Source organism: Nerophis ophidion, linkage group LG18 (assembly GCF_033978795.1).
Source record: "Nerophis ophidion isolate RoL-2023_Sa linkage group LG18, RoL_Noph_v1.0, whole genome shotgun sequence".
Classification (NCBI taxonomy): Eukaryota; Metazoa; Chordata; class Actinopteri; order Syngnathiformes; family Syngnathidae; genus Nerophis; species Nerophis ophidion.
Window position 1 is genome coordinate 22,082,326 of NC_084628.1, and position 12,193 is coordinate 22,094,518.

Sequence of the window (12,193 nt, forward strand, 5' to 3'; positions counted from 1 at the left end):
GAATACAATTGTTTTTATACTTGAAAACCGTTTTTTACTTGCAGAAAATTGTTCTTAAACTAGCATTTAGTTTTTTTATTGCAGAAAATAGTTTTTATAATTAGGAATCGTTTCCTTAATTGAAGAAAATAGTTTTTATCCATGTGAATATTTTTTTTATTGAAGAAAATTGTTTTTATACTCTTTTATACTTTTTACTCGAAGAAAATTGTTATTGAACTTGCAAATCGTTTTTAATTGAATAAAATCGTTTTTTATACTTTCGAATGTTTTTTTTTCACTTGCAGGAAAAAAAATTTGTATTTGCAAAAAAATAAAAATGGGGGGGAAAAATATTAGGGAGTAAAAACATTTTTGTGTGTTTGTGTAGTTTTAGCAGTAATTTCACTCCTGTTCTGGATTGTCAAGTTTGATCGTCTTCAGAGCTAAAGTCGACCACAGCGAGGCCAACCTCTACCATGTTTGCTTCTCTGGGTGTTTTTACCTTTTTATTTGAGGTAGAAAAGAAAACCATAAATAATATCTGCTTATTTGTGGGACTCACCATGAGCTGTGATCTTCGGAAAACAACAACAGCGTTAACCGATCAGTCGACTTTAAAATCTAACAAATCCGATTATAAATTACAAATCCAAAATTGCAGATAGCCTTTTTACTTTTTGTACTTTCACACATCCGTTTCTTTAATTGAAGAAAATTGTTTTTATCCATGTGAATATTTTTTTTATTGAAGAAAATTGTTTTTATACTCTTTTATACTTTTTACTGGGAAGAACATTGTTATTGAACTTGCAAATCGTTTTTAATTGAATAAAATCGTTTTTTATACTTTTGAATGGTTTTTTTCACTTGCAGAAAAAAATGTTTGTATTTGCAACAAAAAAAAAAATTGGGGGGGAAAAATATTAGGGAGTAAAACATTTTTGTGTGTTTGTGTAGTTTTAGCAGTAATTTCACTCCTGTTCTAGATTGTCAAGTTTGATCGTCTTCAGAGCTGAAGTCGACCACAGCGAGGCAAAACTTTACCATGTTTGTTTCTCTGGCAGTTTTCGCCTTTTTATTTGAAGTAGAAAAGAAACCATAAATAATATCTGCTTATTTGTGGGACTCACCATGAGCTGTGATCTTCGTGAAACAACAACAGCGTTAACCGATCAGTCGACTTTAAAATCTAACAAATCCGATTATAAATTACAAATCCAAAATTGCAGATGGCCTTTTTACTTTTTGTACTTTCACACATCGCACGTAAAATAACATTTTTATTTCCGGCGTATCATCAATAGATTGCAAAAAGGAAACGACACAAAAGATTCCCTGATTTTTTTTTTAAGTATGACTGCACAATAATCTAACGTGGGACCAAGGAAAGTTGCGTTTGCCAGCACTTTGATACTAAAGGTGAGAAACACTGGACAGTGGCGTCCGCGTGGGTGTTTCCTTCAAGAAAAAGTAAAAGCGACATGAAACGTTCATTCATTCATTTCATTTTGCATTATTTCTTACGGGAAAAAATGCCTTTGTTTTTCCTACAATTTGGTTGTCATGGGACCATTTGGAACGGGAGACTAAAACCAACGTACCACTGTAATCAACCAGACGAGAAAATGAAGCTGTTGGAGCTATTTCTTGGCCTAATGGTAGACTGATTACAGGTGTGCGATGGTCCCTGCGCCCCAGGAGCTCCAAACACAGGCACTATAACACGAAGAAGGGAGGCAGCAGAAAGACAGGTGTGGCAGGACAGGATCATGACCTTTGATCACATATTTGCACTTTCTTCTTGTCAGATTACTGTTGTTTATTGCCCCCATTCTTGCTTATTTGTATTTTTAGAATAAAAAAGAAAAATAGCCGTCGGGGCCGCACTTTTGACACCCGCGTCCTAAACAATCCGTCACTTTTGTTGACAGCGTGACGTTAACTTGGTGTGTAAAAGCTAAAAAGAAGGAAATTGGACTTTTGAGTTTGCACACAAAAAGCTGCTAGCAGGTTCTCCGTGGGTCACTAGAAAGCATTAAAAAAAAGCATGAAAAAAAATCATTACGTGGATTTTGCGAAAATCAAGGCCTTGCATAGGATTGAAAAGCATTACGTAAAATATCCAATGGCAAAGACAACAAAACAAACCACACAACAATTTTTTATTTGAAGAAAAATGCACTTCAAGACATTTATTGAAGTGCATTTTTTGCCAACAAATATTGAGAGCCTATTTAGAATAATTGAGTCATTGACCTTCTATTTACCGTATTTTTCGGACTATAAGTCGCAGTTTTTTTCATAGTTTGGCCAGGGGTGCGACTTATACTCAGGAGCGACTTATGTGTGAAATTATTAACACATTACCGTAAAATATCAAATAATATTATTTAGCTCATTCACGTAAGAGACTAGACGTATAAGACTTCATGGGATTTATCGATTAGGAGTGACACATTGTTTGGTAAACGTATAGCATGTTCTATATGTTATAGTTATTTGAATGACTCTTACCATAATATGTTACGTTAACATACCAGGCACCTTCTCAGTTGGTTATTTATGCGTCATATAACGTACACTTATTCAGCCTGTTGTTCACTCTTCTTTATTTATTTGAAATTGCCTTTCAAATGTCTATTCTTGGTGTTGGGTTTTATCAAATATATTTCCCCCAAAAAGTTTACTTATACTCCAGTGCGACTTATATATGTTTTTTTCCTTCTTTATTAAGCATTTTTGGCAGGTGCGACTTATACTCCAAACATACGGTACAATAGTTACAAATAATACAGTAGGAAAAATATGTTTTTGGCATTATTATGTTATGATTACATTGGTGCTTCATTTGGCCACAGTTAATGTCAACTTGTCAGCTGTTAAACATTACCTTTGTCAATTGCTTTCCTTTTTGTCTATACAGACAGTTGTATGCTCTCGATGATATACCCTAACCATCTGCAGTAACATCCCAGCAGGCACAAGACATTGAAACAACGTTGAGAACTTGTTGAATTAGGTCCTGAGGTTGAGCAACTCAAACATAACGTTGAAACAACATGCTTTTTGATTACGTTTAATCAATGTTGAGTTCTGACATTGAATTTTGGTCGTTTCCCAACAGATATTCTACAACAGAGGTCTGTAACCACAAGTCAGGGGACCGGTACTGGTTCGTGATGAATTTTCTATCGGGTCGTACAGAAACATTAAATGCATTTTCTCCGACTTGATTGATTTAAACTTTTATTAGTAGAGTGCACAGTACAGTACATATTCCGTACGATTGACCACTAAATGGTAACACCCAAATAAGTTTTTCAACTTGTCCAGGGTGTACCCTGCCTTCCGCCCGATTGTAGCTGAGATAGGCGCCAGCGCCCCCCGCGACCCCGAAAGGGAATAAGCGGTAGAAAATGGATGGATGGAACTTGTTAAAGTCAGGGTCAACGTTAATCAATTCGTGATAAAGGAATTGATTAAAAAAACTTAACTTTCGCCCATCCCACTAGACACACCAATTAGCTTGTTTATAAATAAACAATATAACTTCTCATAGGAAGTCGCTTGTCATTATATTTGTTATAACCTTGTGACATGATACAATGTACATTAATGAACATATAAGTGTGACAGACTGTAACCAAAAGCTGATTTTCATCTGCAGTCCCCAGTAGGTTGATGGTATATACTGCCATCAACCTGCTGGAGATCTCATTGCAAAGAAACACGTCCTAGGTTCCCACTAATTCAGTGTTATAGTGACTTGTATTTTTCATACATTTATTTTTGCTGAATTTATCTGCCACACATGGAAATTAATGCGTACATTAAACTGGTACATGGTGCAAAACAGGTTGGGGACCCCTGTTCCACAACATAAATACAACATTGAAACAATAATAATAAACGTAGTTTATTCAATGTCGGGTTCTGACGTTGATTTAACCATTGAAATTTGTCCGTTTACCAATCAATATTCTACAACACTAGCGTAATGTTGAAACAACATGCTTTTTGATGACGTATATTTATTGTTGGGTTCTAATGTTGATTAGACCATTGAAATTTTGGTCATTTTCCAAGCAATATTCTACAACACAAACATAACGTTGAAACAACATTCTTTTTCACAACATTTAGTCAAAGTTGGGTTCTGACGTTGACTTGACCATTCAAATTTGGTAATTTTCCCAAACAATATCCTACAACTCAAACATAATGTTGAAACAACATACTCTTTGACGATGTTTAATCATGTTGAGTTCTGACAAATTTGACCATTGAAATGTTGGTCATTTCCCAACCAATATTCTACAATACTAATACAACATTAAAACAAGATGCTTTTTGACGTTTATTTAATGTCGGGTTCTGACGTTGACTTGACCATTGAAATTGGGTCATTTCCCAACCAATATTCTACAACACAAACATAACGTTGAAACAACATACTTTTTGAGGACGTTTAATAAATTTTGGGTTGTTACTTTGAGTTGACCATTAAATTTTGCTCGTTTTCCTACTAATATTCTACAACACAAACGTAAAGTTAAAAATAACATGCTTTTTGATGTTTATTCAATATCAGTTTCTGACGTTGATTTGACCATTGAAATTTGGTAATTTCCCAACCAATATTCTACAACACAAATATAATGTTGAAACAAAATACTTTTGGACGACGTTTAATCAATGTTGGGTTCTGACAGTGACTTGACCATTGAAATTTGGTAATTTTCTTACTAATATTCTACAACACAAACGTAGCGCTGAAACAACATGCTTTTTGACGTTTAATCAATGTTGGGTTCTGACGTTGACTTGATCATTGAAATGTGGTCATTTCCCAACCAATTGTCTACAATACAAATACAACATTCAAACAACATGCTTTTTGACGGCGCTTAGTCAATGTCACGGTCTGACGTTGATTTGACCATTGAAATTTTGTTATTTCCCAATCAACAATGTGGATCCAACATTAGGCATCAACGTTGTTTCAATGTACAAATATAACTATTTTGCTACATTGTTTCAGAGTCAGTTTTAAAAGGACCCGTACGTATAATCAACGTTGTATCAATGTTTTGTGCCTGCTGGGATGAGCAATAAGTGTTTTAAAGGCCTACTGAAACCCACTACTACCCACCACGCAGTCTGATAGTTTATATATCAATGATGAAATATTTACATTGCAACACATGCCAATACGGCATTTTTAGTTTACTAAATTACAATTTTAAATTTCCCGGGAGTTTCGTCTTCGAAACGTCATGTAATGATGACGTGTACGCAAGGCGTCACGGGTTTTTGGGAAGTATGAAGCACACACACAGCTAAATGTCGTCTGCTTTAACGGCATAATTATACAGTTTTTTGGAAATCTGTGTTGCTGAATCTTTTGCAATTTGTTCAATTAATATTGGAGAAGTCACAGTAGAAAGATGGAGTTGGGAAGCTTTAGCCTTTAGCCACACAAACACACGTTGATTCCTTGTTTAAAATTCCTGGAGGTGAAACTTTTCTATGGATCAGAGCGCGGTCAAGCCAACATGGATCACGACCAAATGTCAACCAGCAGGTTTCGGTGAGAAAATTGTGGTTAAAAAGTCAGTTCTTACCGGAGAAAAGCTGAGCTTGTGCCGTCCATAGCTGCCGTCGACGCTGCGCGTCAAGACACCCGTAGACACACCCTTCCGACTATCAGGTACTATTTAACTCACTAAAACACTAGCAACACAAAGGAAAGATAAGGGATTTCCCAGAATTAACTTAGCAAATGTGTCTAAAAACATTTGAATCCGTCCCAATGCAATCGTGTTTTTTTTTTTTTTTCTAGTGAGTCGCTATCAATATCCTCAAACACGAATCTTTCATCCTTGCTCAAATTAATGGGGAAATTGTCGTTTTCTCGGTCCGAATAGCACTTTTGGTTGGAGGCTCCCATTAAAAACAATGAATATGTGAGAAGCCATCAACATGTGACCTCATCGGGACGGCGTGGCGCAGTGGGAGAGTGGCCGTGCGCAACCCGAGGGTCCCGGTTTCAAATCCCACCTAGTACCAACCTCGTCACGTCCGTTGTGTCCTGAGCAAGACACTTCACCCTTGCTCCTGATGGGTGCTGGTTGGCGCCTTGCATGGCAGCTCCCTCCATCAGTGTGTGAATGTGTGTGCGAATGGGTAAATGTGGAAGTAGTGTCAAAGCGCTTTGAGTACCTTGAAGGTAGAAAAGCGCTATACAAGTACAACCCATTTATCATTTATCATTTATCGTCTGCGACTTCTGATAGAGGCAGGGCATTTCTCTTAGCACCGAAAGTTGCGAACTTTATCGTGGATGTTCTCTACTAAATCCTTTCAGCAAAAATATGGCAATATCGCAAAATGATTAAGTATGACACATAGAATGCACCTGCTATCCCGTTTAAATAAGAAAATGTCATTTCAGTAGGCCTTTAAGTTGCATTAAAAAAGCATTCAATTAGATTTTCCGATACCCGCAGAAGCTCTGTTAGACTTGCAGCGTACTCAATTGTGTTGTCTTTGTGTTGACGTTTGTCGTCGTGTTGTGTACCCTCAGCTGGTTCGTTTCACCACCAAGGGTCAGCTGATGTTGGGCGCGCTGGGCTTCCACAACTGGTACGCTCTCTGCTTAGTGGACGACCGCCAGAGTTTCCTACCGCGGCTCCTGCCCTGCAACAAGGTGACAGAGGTGCTGACGAGCTTGTGGCTCTACACTCCGGTAAGTGCCGCGTTTGGTGATGTCGGAGGTCAAAGGGAAGTGAGAGGCATTCTGTCACTGACAGTTTTTCGCCCCGCAGAACGGCAGGGTGCGAAACGCGGGCACAGGTCGCTGCTTGGAGGTGGTGAGCACCGGGACCGACCCCTTCTTCAAGGTGGTGATGCAGAATTGCTCCGGACAGATGTGGTCCATTAGTCCGGTCCACGTCCAACCATGATGCACCACGCTGCATGTCTTGTTCAGAAACATTTCTGCTCTGTAGGAGGCGCTGTGAGCATTAGAAATAATGGGAGCAAATTATTCCGTCGCAAATCACCCAATGTGTGTGCACCTTAAATGACTACATAACCTAATGATAGAACTCTACTGTACAGTACACATCATACACTAGTACTATTACTATGAGTACACATCATACACTAAGTACTAGTGCCACATGTACACATCATACACTAAGTACTAGTAACACGAGTACACATCATACACTAAGTACTAGTACCACAAGTACACATCATACACTACTGATGATGCCATGAGTACACATCATACACTACTAATGGTGCCATGAGTACACATCATACACTAGTACTAATACCATGAGTACACATCATACACTAGTACTAGTACCACGACCATGAGTACACATCATACACTACTAATGGTGCCATGAGTACACATCATACACTAGTACTAATACCATGAGTACACATCATACACTAGTACTAATACCATGAGTACACATCATACACTAGTACTAGTACCACGACCATGAGTACACATCATACACTAGTACTAGTACACATCATACATGGGGCGATATAGCTTGGTTGGTAGAGCGGCCGTGCCAACAACTTGAGGCTTGCAGGTTCGATCCCCGCTTCCGCCATCCTAGTCACTGCTGTTGTGTCCTTGGGCAAGACACTTGCTCCCAGTACTACTCACACTGGTTTAAATGTAACTTACTATGTAAAGCGATTTGAGTCACTAGAGTAAAAGCGCTATATAAATATAATTCACGTCACACTTCACATCATACATTACTACTAGTACCACAACCATGATTACATTACTACTAGTACCACAACCATGAGTACACATCATACACTAGTGCTTGTACCACGAGATGAGTACACATCATACATTACTACTAGTACCACGACCATGAGTACGCATCATACACTAGTGCTATTACCACAACAAGAAGTATACATCATACACTACTACTATTACCACAAACATGAATACAAATCATACACTAGAACTATTACCACGACCATGAGTACACATTATACATTAGTACTATTACCACGAACAGAAGTATACATCATACACTAGTACTATTACTACAACCATGAGTACACATCATACACTAGTACTATTACCACGACCATAAGTTTACATCATACACTAGTACTATTACCACGACCAGAAGTATACATCATACACTACTACTATTACCACAAACAGAAGTACACATCATACGCTATAATTATTACCACGACCATGAGTACACATCGTACACTAGTACTAGTACCACGACCTGAAGTATATATCATACACTAGTACTATTACCACAACCATGAGTACACATCTTACACTAGTACTAGTACCATGACCAGAAGTATACATCATACACTACTACTATTACCACAACCACGAGTACACATCATACACTTGTACTATTACCACAAACAGAAGTACACATCATACACTAGTACTATTACCATGACCATGAGTAAACATCATACACTAGTACTATTACCACAAACAGAAGTACACATCATACACTATTATTATTACAACGACCATGAGTACACAGCATACACTAGTACTATTACCACAAACAGAAGTACACATCATACACTATTATTATTACAACGACCATGAGTACACATCATACACTAGTACTATTACCACAAACAGAAGTACACATCATACACTATTATTATTACAACGACCATGAGTACACATCATACACTAGTACTATTACCACAAACAGAAGTACACATCATACACTATCATTATTACTACAACCATGAGTACACATCATATACTAGGACTAGTACCATGACCAGAAGTACACATCATACACTACTCATATTACCACGACCATGAGTACACATCATACACTAGTACTATTACCACAAACAGAAGTACACATCATACACTAGTACTATTACCACGACCATGAGTACACATCATACACTAGTACTATTACCACAAACAGAAGTACACATCATACACTAGTACTATTACCACGACCATGAGTTCACATCATACACTAGTACTATTATTCACTTCACTTCACTTCACTACTATTACCAACAAACAGAACTACACATCATACGCTATTATTATTACCACAACCATGAGTACACATCATACACTAGTACAATTACCACAAACAAAATTACACATAATACACTATTATTATTACCCCGACCATGAGTACACATCATACACTACTATTACCACAAACAGAAGTACACATCATACACTATTATTATTACAACGACCATGAGTACACATCATACACTAGTACTATTACCACAAACAGAAGTACACATCATACACTATCATTATTACTACAACCATGAGTACACATCATACACTAGGACTAGTACCATGACCAGAAGTACACATCATACACTACTCATATTACCACGACCATGAGTACACATCATACACTAGTACTATTACCACAAACAGAAGTACACATCATACACTAGTACTATTACCACGACCATGAGTACACATCATACACTAGTACTATTACCACAAACAGAAGTACACATCATACACTAGTACTATTACCACGACCATGAGTACACATCATACATTAGTACTATTACCACAAACAGAAGTACACATCATACACTATTATTATTACCACGACCATGAGTACACATCATACACTAGTACTATTACCACAAACAAAATTACACATCATACACTAGTACAATTACCACAAACAAAATTACACATCATACACTATTATTATTACTCCAACCATGAGTACACATCATACACTAGTAAAATTACCACAAACAAAATTACACATCATACACTATTATTATTACCCCGACCATGAGTACACATCATACACTACTATTACCACAAACAGAAGTACACATCATGCACTATTATTATTACCACGACCATGAGTACACATCATACACTAGTACTAGTACCACGACCAGAAGTACACATCATACACTATTATTATTACAACGACCATGAGTACACATCATACACTACTACTATTACCATGACCGGAAGTATACATCACAGATGACTAGTAATACTGCTCTTGCCAGCCGTTCAATGTTTGTCTCCCTCTCCTTGGTGTGTCCTCCATGTATAAACATGTAAATTATCACTTGTAAATTAAAAATGTGTAAATACTTACATTGAATGTGTACTTCAAAGTGTATTAAAATGTACAAATGTGATCGCTATTGACTACTAAAAGTGTTGCATGCATTAAAACACGCAAACTTGATAGCATACGCAACGCTTATCTACTAGTAACACTACCACATAATGACCAACACTAAAAGACAGTAGCGTAGTAGGCCTAAGTATTCATTAAACGTTGACGTGATTATTTGATGCGCCACTAGATGGAGCGACGCGTACAAAAGTTTGAGAATCACTGGTCTCAAGCCGTAATTATCAAACTGTGGTATGCAAAATATTCACTTGAGAAAAGTATAGTGTTTTATTTTCCCATCTATACCAAATTAAAAAAAATATTATTATTATTATATTCAAACATAGTGCTACTGTTCAAACTGTATGTAATGTCACAGTGGCAAAGACATTCAATATACAGTACTTGTTAAATTAAACCTCTTTCTTGTTTTTAACTAATTGTTAGGCCATACTTGCCAACCCTCCCGAAAACCTCTCGGGAAAAACTTTCTCCCGAAAATCTCCCGAAATTCAGGCGGAGCTGGATGCCACGCCCCCTCCAGCTCCTTGCAGACTTGAGTGACGTGTCGACAGCCTGTTTTCACATCCGCTTTCCCACAATATAAACAGTGTGCCTGCCCAATGACGTTATCCTGCCTTCCTTAAGCACACTTGTACACGAAGGCAGTAAGTTCAACACCTTCCGCTCATCAAAACTCTGTACACCAGGTTGACTGATGGAGGCCAGGTTTATTGACAATTGAAAGGGTGAAACTGTAGGACACAAACATTGTAAATGTAAATGCCTGAATTAAATGAACTTAATGTCATATTACAGACCACAGATGATCAAGTATTCCATTTGAATTAAATCTAAGTCAAACTTTGTCACACACCACTGTATGTGTTGTTATATTTACTAAATACCAGTGACAGATGAGATGTCTACTATTTAAATTGTCTTAAGTAACAGTACAACAAACGTCCACTAGATGAAGGCAGATGACAACAAATTAAAGTTAGCCTACATGGACAAGTGATGTAATCAGAGATCGTCTAACATCATAAAACACACACATTTCACAGCTAAATGTGATTCATTGTGTACCATAAACATTAAAGATAGGTACATACCAACGATGCCACGAACAGCATAAGATGTAATAGTTGTTTGCTTAGAAACACGAGTGAAGTGGAGTTGTGCGCACCAGTTTGAAATGCTTCCGGGGTCTAAACACGTGACCTACCTACGCGTTTCTTAAAGGTACAGCTCACTTAGCAGAACCAATTGAAATAACTTGGCAATAAACACACACCAAATATAGTAATCTTCATAACTGAAGAAGAACAGACGTTATAAATGTAGAATGATCGAGGGCGAGTTCTTGGTTTCTTATGTGGGATTATTGTTAGGCAGTTTCATTAACGTCCTCCCAGTGCGGTAAAAACACACAACAACAGCAGTCACGTTTTCCTCTACCGTAAAGCAGTTCGTCTGCCGTAAACAGCAATGTTGTGACACTCTTAAACAGGAAAATACTGCCATCTACTGTACATGCATATGTGACAATAACATCTACGGCTTTTAGAGAGTGCAGTACACAACTGCGCACACAACAAGGAGACGAAGCAGAAGAACGAGGAAGATACAGCCGCGGCGACGACGAGTAAGATGAAGAAATACTCTTGTAAGTTCCAAGCCGCAGCTGCGATTGGACCTGGATAGCCTCCGGGAAGAAGTAGTGCACTACCAAGTAGTTGGCAGTGAAGATCTTCCTCAGGAAGCAAAGATTGACTGGTTTTGAGCCATGCTAGGGAGAGATGGAAGATTCCAGACTGTAGTGCATTTGATGAAAGCACTTATGTGCGTGCCACACAGCAATGCATCATCAGAGAGGGTGTTCAGCACGGTTAGAAAAATAGTGACAGAGAATAGGACAAGGATGGACAATTCAACCCTTAACTCAACAATGAGTAGATGAGAGTTATGTGTGTGTATATGTGTAAATTAATGTACACTAAAATTCAAGTATTTCTCTTATATATATT

General features: G+C 37.7%; 1 protein-coding gene and 1 long non-coding RNA gene across 4 annotated transcripts in view; one reads left to right on the forward strand and one right to left on the reverse strand.

Moving 5' to 3' along the window:
• Nucleotides 1-10,182, forward strand: part of LOC133536919 (polypeptide N-acetylgalactosaminyltransferase 17-like) — a 47,075-nt gene extending 36,893 nt beyond the window's left edge. For 2 of the 3 annotated variants that reach the window (XM_061877629.1, XM_061877631.1), the window contains 3 exons: nt 1,656-1,733; nt 6,569-6,730; nt 6,810-10,182. In XM_061877629.1, the coding sequence (XP_061733613.1) occupies nt 1,656-1,733; nt 6,569-6,730; nt 6,810-6,947 (378 nt within the window). In that variant the 3' untranslated portion in view covers nt 6,948-10,182. The remainder of the gene's footprint in view (nt 1-1,655; nt 1,734-6,568; nt 6,731-6,809) is intronic. The other variant, XM_061877630.1, reaches the window with a different exon arrangement.
• Nucleotides 290-11,934, reverse strand: LOC133536921 (uncharacterized). The gene is made up of 2 exons (XR_009802582.1): nt 11,279-11,934; nt 290-6,998 (listed from the first exon to the last, which is right to left on the reverse strand). It is a non-coding gene; the product is annotated as an uncharacterized LOC133536921 (long non-coding RNA).
• Nucleotides 11,935-12,193: the final 259 nt, after the last annotated feature.